General features: G+C 35.5%; 3 protein-coding genes and 2 pseudogenes across 3 annotated transcripts; 1 reads left to right on the top strand and 4 right to left on the bottom strand.

Annotated features, from left to right (window-relative positions):
• Positions 1–783: 783 nt before the first annotated feature.
• LOC142518612 (uncharacterized) lies at positions 784–8,788 on the bottom strand. The gene is made up of 4 exons (XM_075621404.1): positions 8,088–8,788; positions 6,794–8,008; positions 6,654–6,715; positions 784–1,355 (listed from the first exon to the last, which is right to left on the bottom strand). Exons 2-4 carry the CDS (start codon positions 6,835–6,837, stop codon positions 829–831), a joined length of 633 nt encoding a protein of 210 aa, XP_075477519.1. The 5' UTR covers positions 6,838–8,008; positions 8,088–8,788; the 3' UTR covers positions 784–828.
• A 3,104-nt stretch (positions 8,789–11,892) lies between these two features.
• Positions 11,893–13,676, top strand: LOC142517626 (aspartyl protease family protein At5g10770-like). Its single transcript, XM_075619946.1, has 2 exons — positions 11,893–12,163; positions 12,245–13,676. Exons 1-2 carry the CDS (start codon positions 11,971–11,973, stop codon positions 13,525–13,527), a joined length of 1,476 nt encoding a protein of 491 aa, XP_075476061.1. The 5' UTR covers positions 11,893–11,970; the 3' UTR covers positions 13,528–13,676.
• Positions 13,677–15,044: 1,368 nt separating this feature from the next.
• On the bottom strand, positions 15,045–16,616 carry LOC142519873 (uncharacterized; annotated as a pseudogene).
• Positions 16,617–17,281: 665 nt separating this feature from the next.
• LOC142519872 (protein WHAT'S THIS FACTOR 9, mitochondrial-like) lies at positions 17,282–19,577 on the bottom strand (annotated as a pseudogene).
• Positions 19,578–19,673: 96 nt separating this feature from the next.
• Positions 19,674–23,730, bottom strand: LOC142519912 (eukaryotic initiation factor 4A-3). Its single transcript, XM_075622927.1, has 8 exons — positions 23,316–23,730; positions 22,583–22,823; positions 22,417–22,497; positions 21,938–22,045; positions 21,493–21,612; positions 20,938–21,105; positions 20,388–20,474; positions 19,674–20,071 (listed from the first exon to the last, which is right to left on the bottom strand). Exons 1-8 carry the CDS (start codon positions 23,621–23,623, stop codon positions 19,958–19,960), a joined length of 1,227 nt encoding a protein of 408 aa, XP_075479042.1. The 5' UTR covers positions 23,624–23,730; the 3' UTR covers positions 19,674–19,957.
• Between the last annotated feature and the right edge of the window lie 347 nt (positions 23,731–24,077).

Below are 24,077 nucleotides of genomic sequence, written 5' to 3'. Positions count from 1 at the left end.
TGTTAGTGTGCAATGACGGATTCATGTGAAAATAACTGTTAATTGTTGCTACGATTTATCATTAAAATGCCATTAAAGCTAGCAACAGTGTTTTATACATAACCGTTTCTAATTATAGCAACAATTTGTAAAACAATGGTTGTTAAATTTGATGATATTTTTCTTAAACCGTCGCTAAATTTTTTAAATAAAATTTTAATACTATACATAAAGTTTAAAACTGAACATGATATTATAATGTGGTATTTGGAAACAAACAGAATGACACTGAACTAACAAATTTATAAATAAAAACATGCATCGACATAACATTTAAAACATCAACTACTCAATGGGGTATAATTCAAATATCTTGTATGGCAAAAACATATTGCACTATACATACTAATTTGATAAAATACATATAATTTTTTATTATTATTAAAATAAGTTCGTTAGAGAATTTAGTTGATTGGGATTTTCTTTTAGGACATGAGGTTCCATAAATTCTGAGGTGTAACAAGTTTTAGAAAACAAAGAATAAATCAGTTCACTCTGATACGTTTTTCAAAAAAGAAAAATTATATCGTGTTCAAATGTATATTGTTAACTTTGAATATATTGTTTGTACAATGATTTTTAAGTATCTATTACTGTTGAACTGATATTTATTAGTGTTTGTATAATTTTCCAACGACTCACAAAGGAAAATTAAAAATAAAAAAATGAAAAAAAGAAACATGCTCAAATATTAACAAGAAGTCAACGAAGAGGTAAAAAAATAATTAGTCAACGATTACTATACAAAAAAATAGTATCAACCAGATCTTTGTAAACAACATTTTTTGTTCATGATTCATCACTACCACTGGCAATGTCTGATTTGATTCGCACATGAGTATTCTTCATCGAGATGCCTCTAGATAGAGCAACATAAAGTTGTACATGTGAGAAAACAGGTTCTGGTAAATAAACCCCAACAATTGGAATTGTTTGACCTTGTGATTTGTTTATTGTCATTGCAAAACATAAGCGAATCGGAAATTGCTTCCGTTTGAATTGGAATGGGTACCCTTCGTTTTCTGCTGGAGATAGAGGTATCCGAGGTATCAAAACCATTTTTCCAGCATGTTGTCCAACCGAAATCTCTGCATGGATGACATTACCAGAAAATGCTCGGCATACCATTCTAGTACCATTGCACATGCCATCAGATGGATCTAAATTTCTGAGCAACATTATAGGACAAAGTTTTTTAAGGACCAGTCGGTGAGGTGGCAAACCATTAGGCGTTAGACCATTCAAGAACTCATCTGGATATGAATTATGCGTGTCATCGATTGCTTCATCAAAGCTAAGGAAATGTATGGCTTCTCCTGGAAACAACGATATAATTTTTTCATTCAACGCATCGACATAGGTATTTTTCGTCGATAGAATTGCTCGTTCGGTCGTGTAAGTTGATGAAAGATAGTTATCATTATTGTATAACCCTTGGTACACATTTTCAATCAAATTATTTTCTGACATCTCAATACTTCCTTCACACACTTTAGTTATCATATGTGATGGGATTCTGATATTCCCATTTCCGTCCACAGGCTCCACCCATGTACCCACTTTGAGCAAAAAATCGCAAAAATCAGGATCATTTTTCGCGCGCATGTTTTCATGTAGAAGAATTATTTTCATACACGGAAACAAATGCGATCGAATAAAGCTTCCATCGATAGTTTCTTCAATTGTTGCTTTAGGAATAACATGAAGAACTTGCATAAAACTCCCTCCTAATAATACTATTTTTCCACCAAACGGTTCTTTGTTGACAACAAGGTCTTGAAAAGTTCGATCAACAGCTTCGATTTCGTATCGTCTACACATCGGAGCTTCATCCCAAACAATAAGCCTAGTCAAACGTAGCAGATCAGCGAGCCCACTCTGTTTCGAGATAGAACAGTAACTATTTTCATGTAGCTCAATTGGGATTTTAAATCGCGAATGCGCTGTTCGACCACCTGGTAGAATGGAAGCTGCGACACCAGATGTAGCAGTGGCAAGGGCAACCATTCCTCGTGAGCAAACAGTTGCAAGTACAGCACGATACAAGTACCTCTTGCCAGTTCCCCCAGGTCCATTAACAAAAAATACTCCACCAGAGTTTCGATCAATACAATCCATGTTCATGCCGTAAGCTATCACTTGATCATGATTAAGATATTGGTAAGCAAGCAGGTCACTTGAATGTATTGGAACAGACTTTTCATCCATTATTTCTCTGGATTCGACCAAATCAAGTTGTCTTGATATCGCTGGAAATTTCGGCAAATCATACATATCTGCATTTTTTCCCATGTTTTCCAAAAAATTACTCACAGATTGGAGTGTCTCACACATTATCTCAACTTCATCTACGAGGCCATCCCTTTCAAAATCTTCAGACAAGGATCGGTAAAAAGTGTCCCATAAGTTACGGACATCAGCTGGTTGGCAGTGCACAAGTATTGTTGCAAATAATATCCACAAAGCATAAGGCATGTGGAAACTAACGGATTCATTAAGACATTGGAAACTACTTTCATCGCATTCTAGTAGCCTCTGACCTGGGCCGATTCTTTGAACGTGCAACAAAGTCTTGTGCCAACAGTTAATAAATCAACAAAAGATGTAGGGCCTCGAACATGAAGCAATAAAATACGTAAATAATATATCTCACCCTCTACTGGATTAGCAGCATTTACCCGACCGATTACCTTCTTTTGCTTTCTTCTATTCCATGATCTCTTACCATTATCCCATAAAAAATAACGAGGAAACTCTGAATACAAGTATTGCCTGGCATCAATGTCTGCATAGCAAGTACAAAAATATTCAGTTAACATAGTTTTCTGCACATGTTCAGAATCCAACATATTTCTCAAGTTTTGATGGTTCCAAAATTTAACACTTTGTTGATTGGGTAGATGCAAAGGAAAATTAATAACTGGAGGGGAAACATCATTCATATTGAACTCAAAAATTCTCCACATTACCTCGGGAGCAGAAACCCATCGAGCATCCTGAAAGCTCTTGATTTCGTCAATATACGTATCCGAGCCAGAAGGAGAGACATGGACAGATATCTTGTCATGCCCTTTATAGATGCACTTGTAGAGATATTTCACTGCTGTAAGGCCTGAGCAAACTTCAACATTGATATGACAATCATAACTATACAACAAATAGGGATTATAAGGGACAACCCATTGGAAGCTTAGTGGGCAACCTCTTACATCAACGAAAAGCCCAGTGTCTCTTCTTCGATATATTGGGTTTCCATCATACCCTTGTATTGTCTGATTTGAGTGAGCTCGAGGATAGTGATGTTTTCACCGTCCATTAACCATGCAAGGACACTTTTTATTCAAACGTCCACAGGGACCATGCATCATATGACGTGAAACCAAGTCAAATAAGTGTGGGATAAATCCTTGTTGGGAAGTTCTGCAGAAACATATCTAGCATATACATCTGGTGAAGCAATTTTAAACTCAGTCTCCAATATAACAAGAAAATGGCAGTGCGGCAGGCCTCTCTTTTGGAATTTGATTACATAAACATATGCTGCAACAGAACCAAAGATCTTTTTCTTAATTATTTGATCTTTCAGATCAACCAACTTTGCACGAAATACACGTGAAATCAAATCAGGTCGGTCATTGGAAGTTTGCCCACAAAACAAGTTATTCTTAATCTCTGGCCATTCAGGGTTACAAGTCATTGTAATGAATAAATCAGGTTTCCCGAAATACCTTACTAACGCCAATTGCATCAAGATACTACTTACGTGTATCCCTTGGACCCCCAATGAAAGAAGAAGGAAGAACCACACGATGACCAACCTCCTGACCACGTGTTTCTCCATTTACCACACTATCAACAATGCCTTGATATAATTCTGATTTAATTTCTGCTTGATTCCGCTTGTAGTAATCAATTCTAGTATTTTCCAGCTTAATATACATGTCGACAACAAACTGTTGCAATAATCGGTCACTATACAACAACAGTGAAGATGAATTTTCTCGAATTTGAAGCCATAACAATAATATTCCCGAAATGATACCATCATGTTATTTTTCCCACGAACAACTGAAAAAAATTGTAAAATAATAACAAACATACATTAAAACAATGTACATTCATGACACACTCATTTTGGGGAAAAAAAAAACATTACATAAAACCAAACCTTACCATGACTTTCTCTTGCGACAATTTGATCCAATGAAGAAAAAACTTCAGATGGCAACACAGTTGCGCCCGTAAGTGTACTGTGCAAGTTTCCTGTAAATTTTGATATGTTGTTGCCAACCACAATCACCATAAAGGAAAAAAAGAGGATATTGTAGTGGATAGTGACAACCAAAATGGTGCCTGATTTGATGTCTCTTATCATCATTCGATCTCACAACTATATCTATATTGTAAGGGATATTTGTGTTATCATTGCCCTCAACCCAAATCGCTGCAACCTGATCAGCTGAAGGACAATTATAACACCTCTGATCAACGGGAACATTCTTACTTATGTGCAATCGAATATCTCGGATAGAAGCACATTCATTTATTCTTCGAAGGAGCGCTGCATAAGGATTATATTTCATGATATCCATCAATAATATCATAGTGGCTTCATCAACAGCATCCTCATTTACTACAGACATTCTATTCTGTAACTCATTGTCATTATCCCAGAAATAAAGCTGAAAATACTTAGGTCTTCCCTCTTGAGGCACAAGTGGAGGCAATGCATGAAACACTTGTCCAGCAGCACGGAAGGTGTACACCCCATGATTAAGAGATGCTAGAATTTTATCAATCCGTATACCAAATGATGTAAATGAAAATATATTAGTATACAAGCGTATCTTACGATGGAATGATACAGCCATTGGAGAAGAAGGATCGACGAAAAGATTAACCAAATCCACTGGTGCAAGAGGTGACACAAGACGAATTTTGCCACGGTCACAGCAAAATGCAGGGGGTTCATGTGGAAATCTGAATGCCCCACAAAATTGACAGGTTGGAATTGCGGAGAGTGTATTAACAAAATCTAATTGCAACTCTGTGACTGAAATAAAACACGATAAATGAAATGAATAGATTGACGTTAGAAACAGAGACCAGAAAAGCTAAATGATCTTTAAAGAAAAGCCAGCGCAACAAATTACTCGCAAACAGGCAAGCAAGCCACGCGCAACAAGGCATCGGAAGCAACACCTGATACCATAAATATTCAATGAAAAGCTAGCAACAACAGTATTTCTTTTTACATGATGACATGAAACTATGAATGTTGTGGACAAAACGGTTGGTTCATGTAATTTATAACTAAATTCTTTGTATTTCATATATTTACGTTTAGTATATTCTCACCCCATATTTTTCCTTTAAACGTCATATGTTGAGAAATAATCATCAAGTCACTGCTAAGTTTAAATCTTTATCTAAGTCGGGACGAGCTTTAAAGCATGATAATCATAATATTATGCTTAAATTGAATAAAAACATAACTACAATGACGAGGGTATAAATAAGTTTAAAAAAATATATACATGTAATTTATTATATTATTTTATTAAAAAATAATATATTATATTCTTATAAGCATTTATATGACAACATCCGTTAAATTTAAAATTACACATTCTATTTTTCAAAGGTTTCATACACGTGCAATTGTCAACTGATCTCATTCATAAGTTAAATACAATGAGCATTCAAAAATTTCTCTTATGATAAGGAACATAAAAATGAGCTAAAAAAATTAAACATGTACAATTTCTTTTGTTTATTTTGAATGTGGCATATAGCTTATAACCCCAATTTATGTGCTCGAAGACATCCACATTTTCACTCGCTCCCGTGATATATTGTGAAACTAAAATAGTCACAAGGTAAAAAAGATGTATTGATAAATCGATTTTTTAATTTCTGGATTGTTTTATTTTAATATCTATTTAATGTTTTTCCTTTACATATATAAAATTAGACTAATTAAAACCGATTATTCAAATCTAATATACTATGGAGGTAATTGTAAGATTGACTATGTTTCGAATAAGGAGTATATAATTTTAAAATTAGTTGTTGGGAATGTAATTGTTATGCAAGTATATGAGTATGTATATATAATCTCCAAAAGTAATTGTTTTGTTCCCTAATAACTTTACAATTTAAAAGAAAAATATATAATTCACTATTTCAAAATTGATACAATTAGAAGTAGCTAGCAAGTTAATGTTAATATCAACAATTTGATTGTATACATTTTTTTCCCTCAAAAGTTTAGTGTTCAAAGTAGTACGTTCAAGCTTTAGTTGATCAAAAATTAAGACACAATTTATAATATTTGTATATAGCTAATCGTATTTATGACACTAATTATACTTTTTCTTTAAAAGCACCAAATTTTTTTGGAAGCTCAACCAATCATAATGTAAATTTCCGTAAAAAAATAGAATTTTCATTTTCAATTTTTAAAAACAAGCGTATTGTTTAAGCACAAAAAAACATAAAAAAATACTTCATTTTAGTACTATTAATAATAACAATACTTCTCATAAAAACATAAACGGAAAATTTGAACTCTAAAAAAGATGGTAAGGGTAAAGATGAACAAGTTAACTCACCAACGGAGATAGAGACGGCCCGATCACCATTTGCATCACCAGACCCAACAACAGCACAACTGCTACAATCATTAAACTCACTGGTAACACCATATAATCGAAGTCTACCCATAAATAGACAAACTAAATTAAGTACAAACCTTGCAACATATGCGGAAATTGCATAGGAACGCCGACCATGCATGACAAAGCGTGATCGATGACTAAATCAAATACGCTATATAACGAGATTAGTTAAAGCAATCATACGGACATACAAGCAAAACTTGAAAGGTAACAATTGAGCAACGCCCACCAACAGAACGACGTAAAAGTGGGGTTCGCATGTAAGATTCCATTTGACTGAATACATGAAAGTCAAGCTGGATCTTCACTTAGCTATTATCCCGACTCCATGGATGACCCGAAATAGAAAATTATAGGCAAATCTGAAACCAAAAAATACAAAAAATCGTAGTTAAGAGAATGGCGTGCACAGAGCCTAAGTAGCTGTTAGACTGTTAACCTTATCCTAGGATTTTCATCCAATAATCTCTTGATAAAGTCCTTAAACTCAGAAGGAAAAAATGGACACACGTTTTCATCGAAACTTGGGTTAGCTTTCAGGATCACCTGAAAAATACCAGACTCGGTTCGAGCCCAAAAGGGGCGGCTACCACAGATAAAAAATATAAGATAAAACACATACGCTCCATAGATCGGCTTCTCTACCTTATGACCTGTGTAAAATGCTAGTGCAACATAACACTCACTGCCAACTATTTCACAGAGAGACATGCATATGAATATCAATATTCAAATCCGAATTCAAGAAAACCAAGCGCAAAATTTTACCTGGCTTCACAAATACGCTATGTACCGAGATAAAAAATGTAATCCTACGGACATACAAGCAAAACTTGAAAGACACCTATTGAGCAACGGCCACCAACAGAACATTAGAAAATATGTTATTCATATCAATGATCTATGAATTTATTATCCCTATATCATAGATCCTTATCATCCCATTTCATGAGCCAAGAGGTGCCATAAGAGAATATCTAAATAAGATACTAAAAGATCTTGAACTCGTATTTATCTTTCACAAGAGACTTTTTTGAATAGTGAGAGCATTTAGCAACGTGATGCCAATATTCTACCAAGTTCAGGCATGAAAAGTTATAAAAGAAGGCAACAGCCACAAAGATTTACCAAGGGAACAAAATCCTGGTTGAGTAATATATTACTTGGCCTCACATCCCGATGAATGATAGGAGAACCTCGACACCCTTCATGCAGAAAACGCAGCCCTTCTGCAGTTCCAATGGCGATAGATTGTCTGTGTTTCCATTCAAGAACATGCTCTGTATTATCTGTCACAAGAAAACAAAACCATTAAACACGAAGATGAGGTTGGAAGGAGGTCTATTTAAGCTGGAAAATTTTGCTTACCAAATAAGTCCCACTGCATTTATTGGTGACGTATTCATAAACCAATATGCTAAGGTTTTCCTCGTAACAATGACCGAGAAGCATCACAATGCTCTTGTGAGTAACGTAAAAAAAAAAACACCGACACAAACAAATAGAAGAGAGATATAAACAAGGAAGAAAAACTGACCAAAACGTGATGATCATGACAATAAATGTAGACATATTGAATGAGCACATGTACGTTGCACTTTTACTGCAAATATCCTGGCCTATCTCCAGGACATCTAACTGATCTGAGATCAGCATCCACGAACAATGATTTCTATGCTCAGTCAGCAGTCCAGAAACTGTGAAGATTTATGAGCAATCATTCCCCGTCTCAACGTTTGGTAAGGAATCAGAGACCAGTTTTCCAAAGGTATTCATTAGTCCTACGTTTTCCAAGCTAAATGATAACGGGCATTACACATACTTTTATCATGGTATGGGATTGGATACAAAACCATTTGTTTTTATTAAATACTTGAATAAATATTCATTACCTATAATTTCCCGACTAATATCACAGAAATATTGCTAATTTTCAAAAAGGGACCTGAATTTTCAAGTATTTGATAGTTCTTTCCGTATCAATAAATCAGTGGCGTCTCTCTTGCACAAAATCATTAGAATTGTGCCTTGTACCCATATTGCTTTCCCCCCCTAGGCATGCCCCGGAATAAAATTTAATCAATCATCAGGATTTTTTATCTGTATTATCTTTTTTACTTATACAGGTACTTGGCGATGTCATAGAATCTGTGGCCTGGGCAATCATTGTTGATTCCGGCTACAATAAGGAGATAGTATTTCAAAGTCTCAGACGACTTACTGATCACCTGATACATTGACAACCATCCCTATCAGAGAGTTGACTGAGTTATGTCAAAAGGAATATTATACACTCAAGAAGCCTGTCGTTTCTCACCAGAATGAGGTTGCATATGTTACAGTAGAGGTTGAACACAGAAATATGAAAAGAGCGGTTTTGGAGATTGAAGTGACATATTTATAATAGATTCATAATTAATAAGGGTGTCAAAGTAAATTCACAATTGAAGTGACATATTTATATATATAATAATAGATATGTAATAGATATATATATATATGGAGTACTTCATGGCCGCAAAAAGCGATTTTGAGAGAGAAGAGGTTTTCGTGTGAGTCTTTTGGTGTGACTCTTTCATGAGGTCGGCACAGGAGCGCATACATAGAAGAAAAATACGAAAGCCGAACTTATTTTGATGAGAAGCTTTTGTGTGATCAGGTGATCACTTTGCAGCGCAGGAGAGCTGCTGGAGTTTGTCTCTGAAAACACTCATAGTTCAGAGTTGAAAATTTTCGTATGAAGAGTTTGTGTGATTGATTCACATATTTATCGTGTTGCTGATTGGTATCGACAACACTCAAGAACAACACTGACGCAGAGTAGTTGATCGAAGAGTGTTCTTTTATTTGTTTTAAGCAACTTCGGTTTATGCATCTAGATTTGATTTGTGTTTGTTATGCATATTTTAATTCCTTGGTGTGTCGAGGAATTTAGTTTTGATATTTTCACTAGTATTGTTTTGGTGTAAATGATTACATATTTTTCTAGTGAATTTTTGCCATGAGGCATCGCACAAGTACTTGTGCATAATTTGAAACTGGTGTTGATTCATTAAAGTTTCTGTGTATGTTAAAAATTAATTTCCGCTGCATGTTGTAAACTCGTGTTAACAATACCAGAGCACAACACTAACTACTGAAACACACTCTATATTTATTTCATATTCGTTTATGAGCAACAACGTCCTTTCAAATATAATTTTGTTTTAAGAAAATTAAGAAATTTTCTGTATAGTTGAACTTGGACATGCAAGTATTAAAGCATTTGACTATGTTCTTTTCAGGTACCCATGATAAATTTTATGACATCTTCTAAAAAATGTAAGAACAAAAAGTGTAGTTTACAGCTATTATGTTAACATGAGGATTTACCCGATGCCCACTAAAAAGTAGCAGATACAAGTTCCCACATCATTATAAAAACAAGAAAGACAAAAATCTGAGAAGATTAAATTTAATCAACGAACAGAGCATTAATGATGGCGAATATTGGTGTTGCAATGATGAATCTAAAACAATTTCGTGCTTAATTAAATGATTCAGGGAAGGAGCATATGTTAAATTCTAATTGAGTTTGTTGTCTCCATCAACTTTCACCCAATTGACATAGGGGAGTATGGATCACAATTTAATTACCATGAATCCCATCAATGCCTCAGTGAAGGATTCATTTCATTTACTTAAAATGTGATCAAATAATGAAAAGAAAATATGACATTAAGAGAAAAAATAACTTTTGTCATAAATCATCATATCATTTAGGCCTACAATTAGGCCTTATGTCCTAATTGTTCACTCCATACTGTTTTCCTCTTTTTTGACAATGTAACAATTGACGAGAATAGTTGGTAGGTGGCTTTTTTTAGTGTCGTTTACTTGGTTAGTATGATTAATTTGCATGTTATTAGGCTTATCAAGTGCATATTGAATAGACTTGTCAAATTGGGTCTGGTCCGTCGGGCTCGCCCGTCTCGCTATAAAAATTGAGCGGGTTTGGTTGATAAAATAGCAACCCGTTTGGAGACGGACCAAATGGGTTGAGCCCGTTTGTGTTGCGGACCAAGACAGGGCGGACTGGCCCGTCAAATTAGGGTGAAATTTTATATTTTTAAGTTTTAAATAAAAAATTGGAATAAGATCTGAATCTCTGTGCTTCTTCAAATGTTGTTGAAATTTTCGATAAAGAAACATTGGAGGGAGCTATTGTAGAAGATCAAGATTGAATAGAATTTAATGAGAAAGGACTTTATTTTTTATAAATTATGTTGTATGCTTTCTTAATTTCTTATTTCAATGTTTTTAAGTATTTTATGAAACTATTTGACTGAAATATATTTTTCTTATATATTTACTGTGATATTGTTTAGCATTTTTTCCTTTAAAAAAATAAGCGGGTCGGCCCGCTAACCCGCGGTCCAAGGTGGGTTGGAATGGGTTGGCCATTTCGAGGCCCGCCACCCGCCCCGCCAGCCCATTTTGACATGTCTAATATTGAAAGATGATGTATGCAAATTCTAATGTCATTTTAAAAAAAAAAAAATTGATGGGATTGTGATATTTAAGATGTGAAATATACTTTGTATTAAAATTCAATGCAGATAATATTGAAACTGAAATTTTATGACGAATATGATATAAATTGCAAATAAGTAAATATATGCATAAAAAATACAATTTTCCTAGATAATATAAATATATTATGTGTTCTTAGTTCCATGTAGCACAAATGCTGATATCAAATATCATCCATAATTTTACTGTAAGAAAATTCAGAATGAACCAAACCATAAACAATTTAGACATTTGCAGAGTACCTAAGATACGAACATGAAAGGATTAGAAATTATCGAAACCGAAAGGTTCTTTGTTCACGACATCGATCATGATAAGAATGCTTTCAATTAATGCTGGATCACATGTATCGCATCTATGCTGCGCAAAAAACCTCGTTATCAGCCATTTTTCTGCTTCTGTATTTTTTTTTAAAAAAAATTTGATGATTATTTTTTTGTCTGAGATTGAATGATTGTCAAATTAAAAATGGAATTTGAAAGGGACAATTTCTCACCCTCATGCTGTTGTGTCGGGCAGCCTTCCCATTACAACCTTGGATGCTTGAAACTCTTTTTTTTTATGACATTGGAACCCGAACAATAGCTTGCTTGAAACTCTATTTATATATACGCATGATGGTTGTTGGCACAAACCATTTATAACTTAGTATAAACAAAAGAAAAAAGGGAAAAAGTTTATGCAAATGGCTGTTGTAAAACTTGTGATTTGCTACACTTCTCTTTTATTCATTTTGGTTTCCTGTTTCTTGAAGAATGTTCATGCTTTGGAAGGGATCAGACAAGGTGCCAAACATAGCTTTGGCCTCTATCACACCATTGAAATCAGCTATCTTTCTCCATCTTCCGTCTGCAATCCCTCCAAAACCCAAGGTTATTCGTTGGATTTTTTTCTCTCTCTCTATGTGAGGATTCTTAATCAATAACTAAAGTTGTATGAAATTCCGAAATCAGGGCGAAACAAGAAGCAATCATCGACATTGGAAGTTGTTCATAGGCATGGACCGTGTTCTGATCAACTAGGTCAAGAAAATGCCAAAACCAAACCATCTCTCAGTGAAGTCCTCTCTCATGACCAATCCCGGGTCGACTATATCCATGCTCAACTCGTTCAGGCTTCGAACATCAATAAACCAGAGGATACAGAAGTAAACATACCGGCACGATCTGGCATTCCTCTGGAGTCTAACTACTACGTTGTATCACTTGGTCTTGGAACCCCAAAACAACCATTGTCTCTTGCATTCGACACCCGCGGGGACCTGACATGGACTCAATGCCAACCGTGCCTGGAGTCATGCTACAAACAACAAGATCCAATATTCAACCCTTCTGCGTCAAGATCATATTCCAATATATCATGCAACTCACGTCAATGCTCTCAACTTTTTTCGGGCGGCACCGGGATTATTTCCTCTGGATGCGTCTCCGGCACATGCGTTTATGGGGTACAATATGGTGGAGAGGACACCTTCTCTTCAGGGCTCTTAGGCAAGGAAACACTCACCCTGACACCAGGAGATGAGATCTCAAATTTCCTATTCGGATGTGGGCAGTATAATGCAGGAAAATTTGGGAAAATTGCTGGAGTACTAGGCCTTGGCAAAAGCCATGTATCAATAGTCTCTCAAACATCACAAAAATATGGCAAATACTTCTCCTATTGCCTCCCATCAACTCCATCCTCGATCGGGCACTTAACATTTGGCAAAAACAGGATTTCAAGAAACGTCGAATTCACCCCATTGGTTAACTCACAACGCAATACACTATTCTACTTCATCGATGTTACCTCAATAATCGTAGGGGGGCGTAAACTACCAATCAAACCGGAAGCTTTCAAATCTCCGGGTACCATTATAGACTCTGGTACAGTCATAACACGTCTCCATCCAGCAACCTACGCCGCACTTAGAGCTACATTCACTCAAATGATGGGAAAAAGCGTCCCTCGGGCGCCGCCTTTGGGCATACTCGACACTTGCTATGACTTGCGAAAAGTGACCCCGGAGTCCATTCCTGGAGTGGCTTTCACTTTTGGTGGCAATGTGACCATCGATTCGCCATATGGGGCGTATGTGTACGACGACAATACATCGCGTTTATGCCTCGCATTCGCCGCGAACAAGGATGCCAGGGACGTGAGCATATTTGGGAGCACACAGCAGCAGAGTCTAGAGGTGGCGTTTGATGTTGCAGGAGGGAAGATAGGATTTGGATACAATGGATGTGACTAACTTTATCTTTCTCAAAAACTTCAAATAATTTGTGGCATCATGAATTCTAGATTGCAAAGTAAATGTTCTGGTAAATGTATGTTAATAACTACTACAAGCTTGTGCTCGTTTATGATGGCATAAAGCAAGAACTGATGCACTAAAGGCAAGTAGGCAACTACTATCTATAAATTTGATATTTATCCGGCTAAATATTTTCTTAACATAATATAATACATATCAATTAACTTCATAATAATTAACTCTCCATGCTAAAATCTTAAATTTTTCAGACTCTATCTTTCTTTTTATATTTGAATTACTGGACTAAATACAAAAAAAAAAGAGAAAAAAAAATTTTCTACTTGTAGCTAGACTAAACACAAGTTAGAATAAAATCTCAATATAAAAAAATTATAAATTGTAGCACGGGTGGGCTACATATTGGCTCCGCTAGCTCTGTAATAAAAGCACGTCATTATTTGTTGTACAGCTTGTGAGTCGTACTACCATTGATTATGGGTAATAGGTTGGTCCAGCATGAGTCATAGTTCATATTTATGTACCATCATTCATATAATATATCGCCCTTGAAAAGTGGTTTATTTCGTCTCCCCTAACATTTGAACTCATAACCTCCAGACTTAAGTACCTAGATTCCTAGAGTGTTGGGAGAGCCGAAAAAAGTACTTTCCGAGGATGATATATTATATGAGTGACGGTGCATGGGCATGAGTTACTGCTCATGCTAGACCACTCTACAACTCATGGCTAGTAGTAGTGCATGGGTATGAGCTGAGACAAATGTTGGGTCAGCCTACGGCTCATGATCGTTCAAGAAAAGTAGATTCCTATAGTGTTAGTACCAATTGAGCTACTAGCCTAATTGATATAAAAAATCTATTAATCTAGGTACTTAAGCCTGAAAGTCTTGGATTCGAGTGTTGGGGAGGCAAAAAAAATCACTTTTCAGGGGTGATATATTCTATGAGTGACGGTATATGGACATGAGATACGGCTCATATTGGACCAACCTACGACTCATGATCAGTAGTGGTGCATAAGTATGGGTTGCGACTTATGTTGAATAAGCATACGGTCCATTATTGATACACTCATGATCACTACTAGAGTCAAGATTAATAGCATCCAATATATGATTTAAACCATGAACATTGTTACTATTATTATCATGACAAATAGATTATTCATAAATTACCAAAAGCAAAGATTCTTCAACTCTATAAGATTTAATATACATACATACACACACACACAAAATAGGTTAGCTGAGGGTATGATTGCTATTACAGTTAATTTCCTTCTTGAAATTAACTTATATATTTATATATACACACTAGGTTAGCTGAGTGTATGATTGCTATTACAGTTAATTTCCTTCTTGGAATTAACTTGAAAGAGTCCCAACGAACTTTTTCATTATTTCCGAAGATGTTAGGTTGGAAACAGGGCTATAATGAATTCAACAAGCCATTCCCACGATTCACTTAAAATAGCGAGAATTTAAAGAAGATTAATGAAAGAAATACTTTTATTTGCTTGTGGCTATACACCCAACAAAACTGTTTAAAAATTAATAATATAAAAAAATTGTTCTCTTCATATTTTTTGTACCCCTAAGTTTAGCACTCCTACGTCTTGGGTTCGGTTTCTCCTCTGACTCTGACGGTGTGATGGGCCTCTTTGTCAGAATAACTGCATGCTTTCCTCGCACTATCTGCTTTATCCATGTTAAGTTTTTCCCATAATGACTCTGTTTTCGATGGAAAAATCGAGCATTCTGCCTCTTCCTCTTCACCACTCTCTTGGCTGCAGTTAGTAATGTTTAAGAATGTCTGTTTCACAATCCTGTCTTCCAAACTGTGGAACGATATAAAGGCAAGCCTTCCTCCTGGAGCAAGGGAATCGAAACAAGAATGGATGGAATCCCTCGATGTATTGAGTTCATCATTCACTGCTATTCGTAAAGCTTGAAAAACCCGTGTTGCAGTCTTGATCCAACCATGTTTGCCTCCTGTGTTATGTTAGAAATGGTTTTGTGTCGAACTAAGTGTTTTTGGCATCAATCCTTTATTTATTACCTCAGGCGATGAAACAAATGAAATAGATAAAGAGGGTAAGCTCGCTACCTCTTGTCCAAGAAGTTGAGGTCCGAATAAGGTTAACAAGTTCATTCGTAACGGTTGAACGGGCCTTAACGATTTTGTTTTGGAGTGAAAACCAATTGCTTTCTTCACCATAGTCACGTAAAATATGACCCAATTCAGAATCTGGTCATGTATTTACTATGTCCTCAGCCTTTAGGCTTGCCTGTGATAACCCTGCTCCATCAGTTAATCGAGAATATACATATATATATGTATATATCCATGAAAGTAACTGAGAGATCATAACCGTTTGACCTCGTAGATCTTTTTCAATAATACAGTGAACCGCCCAAAAAACACTAAAACGGAATGTGAATGACTAAATCACGAATCTAATCAGAAGCTGTAATAGGCAATAACAACATTCTTGAATTGCATAATGCTATAGAACTAACATTAAAACATGAAATGAAAATTCCAGTCCTTTCGTATCTTAAATGTCGCCATTCTCCCACCCTTAAATCATTCCCATTTCATACCACAGCAAACAAAACATAAACTTGAATCAAAATTCACCAAAGTGAAAAAGACACGATCCAAAACACAAAACCCAATAATAAAAATTGACAATTCACCCACCGTGGCGGAATGCCCACCGGCACCAAGCGTACAATCAACAAAAGACTTAGAAGTACCGAAGCAAATACGTCAAGCACTTCACCGAGCTAAAACGGGTACATGGTTTGAATTCTCCTTTCCAAATTGCGTCGAGAACCCATACTCGTCTAGCTGCCGGCCCGAGCGCGTCCGCCTCTTCAGCAGCAACTCTGCTTTCTGCTTATTTTCTCTGTTTCCCTTGTTTTTGCTGGCGAGTTTGCTGCATGTTGCCTTAGTTGCAGCCGTCGAGATGGAAAACCTGAATGGAGAAAGCTGCGAAGGTGAATGGAGAAGCAGTTTTCTGACAAGGGATTTTGCAGAAGCTGTTGCCGCTGGTGCGGCCATTGGCTTTTTAATTGGAGAATAATAATAATAATGAAAGCGTGGTATAAATTTATGGTTATTTTAGGAAGCGAGTTATTTTTTAAAATGTATGAACGGTAAATTAATCAAATCGAGTCGAATGTTCTTAAAAATTTAAAATTTAAATTTGGTTCAATTTAAATATATTGGATACTTTGGTCAAGCAATAAATGAATGACAAAAACTTGTGTTAGACGATCTTACGGATCATATTTTATTAGACAGATATCTTATTTTGGTCATCCATTAAAAAATATTATTTTTTACGCTAAGAATATTACTTTTTATTGTGAATATCGATAAAGTTGAACCGTCTCACAGATAAATATTCGTGAGACGTCTCATAAGAAACCTACTCTAAAAGAATTTGAAAATCAAACGCTTCAATTCTAGTTTTCAAATAATATAAGTTTACTTTTGATTTGATAATAATTCAACCAAAATCAACATTCTTCAAATTTAAAAGTTAATCAAACGATCAAATTAATTAAGATTAAATATCCAATAATATTTATATTATAAAATTTCAATTTTGTTTAATCAAGAAATGAAAAAATACCTAAAATTTGAGCTATAGATATCAAATAACTTAAATTATACCGATCTTATTTCCAACATAAAGGACGAGATGAAAATTTAAATACATCTCACCCCTCATCAGATTCATATTCAGAAATCAAATTACAATCCATCTCAGAATCGGACTCGAATCCATCCAAATCTCTTCTTCCGAAAGGACTCTTCACCGGTTCATCTTCAAGAATCAATCCTTCCTTCATCATGCTTGCATAAGTTTCCCGGATATCAGCCCGTGGATGTTTCTCAACAAGCCTAAAAGCCAACAGTTTGTAAGCCACCCTTGTGCCATATGTAAAAGATCCACGGGTGTCTTTCAAACACCTTAGTGAACTTTCGAGGCATCGGCAATGGAGCACGCAGATTACGTACGTTCTTTCTTTCAGTCTTTTTATTGATTGTAAGGTGCAGAAGCTCGTGAAAAAACCCCCGACAATCCTCTTTTCAGATGTATCAGTTCTTGAATCAAGATGGGATGCATTCACATAAGGGCTAGTATATGGAAGCTTTTGCCACTCGTGCAACCGTTCCATGCACTTTCTTTTTTATCCGAAACCCCTGGTGAAACCAACCGGAAACGACAATGCCTCATCTTTCTACTCTTGCTTCAAATTTCTCAGCTCCAAATAGGATACCGTTATGCTATCATTCCGAACTAACAGCTACAATCCCACACGCTCATTGGGAAGTTTCAAGAATGAAAACGACTCCGGATTCCTCACAAAGAAAGTATTCTCATAATCATAAGGCAAACCTAAATCCCATCTCAGCTGTTCAATTGTTTGTAAGGGAAGTAATCATAAACAATTTTTGCAGCCTATGCAAAATATCCACATAACATTCCTCGTAAATAAGATGCATTTCTTTGTTTATAAACATTCAGAGCCTCGGGTGTTAGCTTATAACAGGGAACAGGGGTACCTCGGGAATCAGGGACATGAAGTTCTTGAAATATGTTTGGGTAGCGGCGGATAAAAGTGGAGACTTTAAGCAGACCAAGCTGGCCACGATGTTTGGAAACGATGTGGATTGGGAGACACTAATGAGGATGTGTTCCTATAATGGAAATAAGGATACAAGTAGCTTTAAGGCATAGACTGCTAGAGACTACATTATCAAGAAACCTGTCTTTTACCCACTTGAGCTACACATTGACAAGGTATCGCTTCTGAATTCCAAAATCAATTGACAGGTAAAAGCAGTTAAAACAAGAAACAGAAAGGTCGAATCTATGTAGAACATGTTAAACTAGAAATAAAGAAAGCAATATTTTTTCAGTGAGACATTTTTCCAAGTAGTCTTGTTAGCAGGTTGTTGAATATAATTGTGATGGTTCAAGGAGAGATTATTGGCTTAATCAAGCCGATGTAGGACACTTAATCCAATTCCATATATACGACTCACAGGGACTTAATTGACTTTCATATATACAACTCACAAAGACTTAATCAAGCGTTGTGAGAAATTTAATAGTCTATCTCATTTAATTCAGCCAATGTAGGATATTTATTATATACAACTCTCAATGACTTCATTCACTCCATGTTAGACGTTTAATAGGAATGAATATCTAGAATGTGAAATATACAAAATATTAACGGATGACCTCAAAAACATAACGATGGGTCTGAGTTTTGATATCATATTAAAATTGAAAGTTAGACATAACTCAACCTCAAAAACAAGTTCAACGAGAAAAGATTATCCAAGCCTATATATACAAATTTTTATAACTTGGTAAGACATTTAACAAATCGATTCATCAGCTCATAAGAAAGGTTAAAAAGATCAAGATTTGGTAACGAGGATCCATTCACCCGAGTTCACTTGAGCTATTATTCAACTCAAACGTGTTCACAAAACTAAAGTGTCCAATTGAATCTACATTTCCTCAAATGGATGTTTTTTTCAAAACAACCCATATCTTTTTGAGATGATGTTGAATAAGTGACCTTTTTTTTGTAATCATTACAAACATTAGGATGTAGTGAAGATAAATATTCTCTCTTTCATATGAATTTGAACATATGTATCTCATGTTATAGGAAGACAATGTTTCTAATAATAGAACTGAGTTAAATTTTATGCGATTACCAATATCAAATGTGACAATAATATATTATAACCACAGTAATTTTTTCATATTCTGTGTGTGTGGATAAACATAGATAATTCTAAAAATTTAACCTTCAGATACTCAAATGACATCGGGAGACATACCCAGCAGAGTTTAATCACCCGATTGATCAGATCACTTGTCAATTCAAGGTCATAGCAGACACTACTCAAACTCAACTCCTCTCTGAATTGTTTTTTTCCTATAAATAACTGGACCGTGATGGCTCGCAGCAAAGTAATACATCTCATGCCTCGATGCTAGGCCCAACGGAGCGCTAAGACACAAATTTATTGTAACGTAAATGTGTGGCGATAGTGACAGCTAAACAAGAAAATAATCCAAGATAGTAAAAAAATCATAACATTAGGAAACAAAGATTTCGGTTCAATACCAATCCAAAGCACAACTTACTCTACTTTATCAACGAACTAAAGAGTATAGAAGTTATTAAATATTATACTGAACGACCCACTTGTACTCAAAAACCACGCGCTATAAACAAACAACCATGCCAACCAACTTGTTTTCACAAAGGGCAAGCAGCTATGACAAACCTATCCCATTTCTTCATCCACCACTGGTCATAATGATACAATGGCAACTCAAGGAAAAGCGTTCCGGAGAGATGTTAAATTAGATCAGCCACGTTCATTGGCATTTCATCAATCTGAGTACTGTAATATTGCTCTATGTCTCTTAAGATTTTGATGTCATCACTTTTCACAAAGTTTATAGCAACACCCTGCACAAACAAAATAATAAATTCCAGACCCAATGAAGTTTATATATCATATTGATATTAATACTAACAGCCTCAAAGAAAGTAGATACTTCAAAATAGATTAAAAAAATAAATTGTTTTGAATTTTGATGTATATTTAGGATATCAAACACAGTTGGAGCAGGAAAAATTAACAGATTTAAATATAAGAATTAAGTTATGCTAAAGCCCGCTTGAACATAACACTTTTACAGCCCCACATTTCTGCAATTTTTACATTTTTGCATGGCATTTTAGATGAGGACAACATTGACACACAGTCACAAATTGAGAGTACCTTTCTTCCAAAACGACCAGACCGACCGATTCGATGAATGTAAAGCTCTCGGTTGTTGGGAAGATCATAATTAATCACCAGGGAAACCTACAAGAATTCAATATGTTCACAAGAAATCAGTAACACATCTTCCGTCAATAATTAACTGTAGGATGAGATAAACTTGAGAGAAGTAAGAGAGATTACAGAAGATTTATTTTTCTACCGACAAAACTAACAAAATGTTCAGAAAACTAGCAGTTTGTTCTACTACAAATAGTTGGCCATAAAATATCAAAAAAACATCAATTCACACAAGAATTCATATGTATTAAACAAGACTTTTATGGAATTTCCCTGCTTAATCAAGAATACTACGTGTTCATTTTATGACTGGGATTTCTTAGCAATGATCCATCTCCCCAAAACTTTTGTAAAATGCAATTGAAACTTCCACATCATTATTTTCAATTGTGATCAACTGGTTGACATAAGAATTTCTCCCAGCGGATGAAGTTTCTTCTAAAGTCAAATAAAAATCAAAATAAGGAAATAAGAATGTGGAGTTTGCCTGTTGAACATCAATTCCCCTAGCCCAAACATCTGTTGTGATCAGAACCCGAGTTTGACCTGAGCGGAATTCTTGCATGATTGCATCTCTTTCTTTCTGAGGCATGTCTCCATGCATAGATGAAACAGTGAAATTATTCTCACGCATTTTTGCTGTTAGCCAATCCACCTGTCATACATGGAGGAACAGCATGAAACCCCCAGAAACAAGAAACTGCAACACATGGATTTTCCATTAAATTCAATAAAGTTTAGACTTGTAAAAAGACATGTCACTCTTTCTTCTAGCAAAATCCAGACATTCACAAGTATTGTAGGTTCACTCCACGCATGACTCCAATAATTTATGAAGACACTTTCCTAGAATCCATGCAATTAATATTAGCCACCAAGTATGCTTTTTTCATATAACATTTTGACAAAATGACAGATCATAAAGTAATATAATTAAATACAAAAATGTTCCAGGATTCAAGATGCTCTTATGTGGCACAGGCTTCAGAAAAAACAAGCAAACTTGATCAGGAAAAAACTTGGAGCCCAAAGTAGCTAATACCTTCCTCTTCGTGTTACAGAAAATAACAGCCTGAGTAATGGTAAGGGTATCATACAAATCACAGAGAGTATCAAATTTCCATTCCTCTCTCTCTACTGCAACAAAGAATTGTTTGATGCCCTGTCAAAACATATAATAAGAATCAGATAACAAGAACCAAACACAATTTCCGGTATATGCTGAGAACCAGGAAAGCCAAGGCCCCTGTTAAAATATGCGGGACTGCTTGAAGATTTGGCATGGAAAATAAAGAGTTCATAAAATCAATATTTTGAGATTAACAAAGCCAAAATTTTCTTATATTCTTTTGTTTATCAAAAAAAATTGATGAGTTTGAATGAAAATACAGACTCATAAATCTAGCACTTTCTTTCCACCTACCACCCCCTTTCATTTACAGTCTTTTCCCCTTAAAGTAGAAAATTAATCACGAAAACAGGCCTACCTCCAGAGTCAATTCATCACGTTTTACAAGAATACGAACTGGATCAGACATGAATTTGCTTGTGATCTCCAGTATTTCGTTTGGAAGGGTTGCAGATATCAATACAACCTGAAAATGCAATGAGTACACTTCATAAATCTGCTGGAAATCAGGACATAGAAGTTATGTGATAAATGATAACAAAGTCATGGTTCATATACTTGTTACATGGTGGATGCAAGACTAAACCAGAACCAAGAACCTCCAAGATGATCGTTAAAATGTCATTCCATGCAGCCATGGGGTAAAATCCTTAACACTTTTACAAGGCAAGGGATGAGTGGCTGGGTGCCTTTAAGAATATTTTTACAGAATGCACTGAACATATCAGTCATCTAGTGATAGTTTCAAAAACTTTTGCACGTGCACTTCATAAATCATTTACACACGTGGTCCGTGGACATACTGGTTTAACAATGAGGAAAGAAAAAATAGAGCACCTGGAGTTCTGGAGGAAGATATCGGTAAACATCATAAATCTGATCCTTAAAACCTCGACTCAGCATTTCATCAGATTCATCCTGATAAAATTTCAAAAACCAAAACATAAAAGGAATCAGAACTGCCTAATTAAGACCACCAGGCTAACAAAAACATGAAACTCACGAGAATTAACAATTTTATGGATCTGGTTCGCAGAGTTCTCCTCTTAATCATGTCACAAACTCTCCCGGGTGTCCCTGACACCACTTGAACTCCATGTTCTAATTTTCTAATATCCTCGCCAACACTTTTACCTCCAATACAAGCATGTGCCTGAATATTAATATAGTCACCAATAGCCAAAATTACTTTCTCAGTCTGAGCAGCCAGCTCTCTTGTAGGAGACAATATCAAAGCCTGGACCCTACAATAAGGATTAAACGAAAAGGAAATAATCACTGAATAGGATGCTCAACATAAAGGCTTGGCTGCTAGTTAATCAGTTAAAATGTATAATAGAACTATGGGAATAGATATGCCTATTGTCATGCTTTTGAACCCCAACTATATAGTATAATTGCTCTCAAGAACTTCTCAAGTGTAGCTGAATAATTCAAAGAAAATGGGGAGCTTAAAGGTTGTAACTTGTAAGTTTTAACCAAAGGTCCAAGAGAAGGCGAATTTTATGAGCCACATAAGCAAAGAAAAGCATTTATAAGCACAATCTCAGAGTATGGTAACAATATGACAGAAACCCGGAAACCAAGCTCTGCCAAAAAGAAGAAAGAAAAATAGTACAGGCATAGCAAGAGAAAAGCAATATAAGAAGGTTCAACTTCACCATGCACCAATACAACTCCAACCACAATGCATAATACAAGAGAAGAAAGGGGCAAAAAAAAGACCGAAACCATACTCGGAGGACTTGGTGTCGACAATTTGGCAAACAGCAAGGGCAATCATGGAAGTCTTTCCCGTACCAGACTGCGCCTGAGCTATTACGTCACGGCCGGAGATTATCGGAAGCACGGCTCGCTGCTGTATAGCCGAGGGCTTCTCGAATCCGTAGTTGTAGATGCCTCTGAGTAAATCATCTTTTATCCCCATCTCGTCGAAGCTCAAAATTGGCTCCACACCCTTGGAAGTTTCGAAAACCAGATTCGCGTCGTCCTCCCCCATAGCTCGCCGCCCACCGCCTCCTCTCTGTACCGCCGGAGCTGCCATTCTTCTTCCAGTATTAATCAGCGTGCGATCGATAAACTTTAACGGGGGAACTCTTATTAGGGTTCGCGGAAAATATACCAAGCCCTACTCCGCTAGTTTTTATTTCTATATATATATATATATATATATATATATATATATATCTGGTGTTTCATGATATACCAATTCCTTTTCCCCCAAAATTATTAACTTTAAATAAATAAAAAATAAATTTAATCTCATTATATTTTGCACAAAAAATTATTATATATAAACTAATATTTTTTATTGAAATTTAATTATGTGCACACATTACATGGAACGGTTTATTATTATTTTATTAAGTGTTGCGGATTTAAAAAACAAATTCAAAAGAATAATACAAATTAATTTTAAGACATAGTAATAAAAATAATATAATTTTTATTCTTTTATTTTTAAAGTACTTTCAAATTAAATTTTTCGTTTAAGTATA

This window comes from Primulina tabacum, chromosome 11 (genome assembly GCF_025594145.1).
Source record: "Primulina tabacum isolate GXHZ01 chromosome 11, ASM2559414v2, whole genome shotgun sequence".
NCBI lineage: Eukaryota > Viridiplantae > Streptophyta > Magnoliopsida > Lamiales > Gesneriaceae > Primulina > Primulina tabacum.
The sequence above is the reverse complement of the archived record's forward strand: the minus strand, read 5'-3'. Positions and strand labels throughout refer to the sequence as shown.

Bases quoted from the DNA above. Each gene is read 5' to 3' on its own strand.
- LOC142517626 (XM_075619946.1), top strand. From the start codon at position 11,971: ATGCAAATGGCTGTTGTAAAACTTGTGATTTGCTACACTTCTCTTTTA. The intron at 12,164-12,244 runs GTTATTCGTTGG...TTCCGAAATCAG, and splicing joins CAATCCCTCCAAAACCCAAG to GGCGAAACAAGAAGCAATCA.
- LOC142518612 (XM_075621404.1), bottom strand. From the start codon at position 6,837: ATGCATGGTCGGCGTTCCTATGCAATTTCCGCATATGTTGCAAG. The intron at 6,716-6,793 runs GTTTGTACTTAA...TAATGATTGTAG, and splicing joins ATTTCCGCATATGTTGCAAG to CAGTTGTGCTGTTGTTGGGT. The intron at 1,356-6,653 runs GTGAGTTAACTT...CGTTGTTTCCAG, and splicing joins GGCCGTCTCTATCTCCGTTG to GAGAAGCCATACATTTCCTT.
- LOC142519912 (XM_075622927.1), bottom strand. From the start codon at position 23,623: ATGGCAGCTCCGGCGGTACAGAGAGGAGGCGGTGGGCGGCGAGCTATG. The intron at 21,613-21,937 runs GTAGGCCTGTTT...ATGTTTTGACAG, and splicing joins GTGATGAATTGACTCTGGAG to GGCATCAAACAATTCTTTGT. The intron at 20,072-20,387 runs GTACTCTCAATT...TTGTTTGTGCAG, and splicing joins CTGGTCGTTTTGGAAGAAAG to GGTGTTGCTATAAACTTTGT.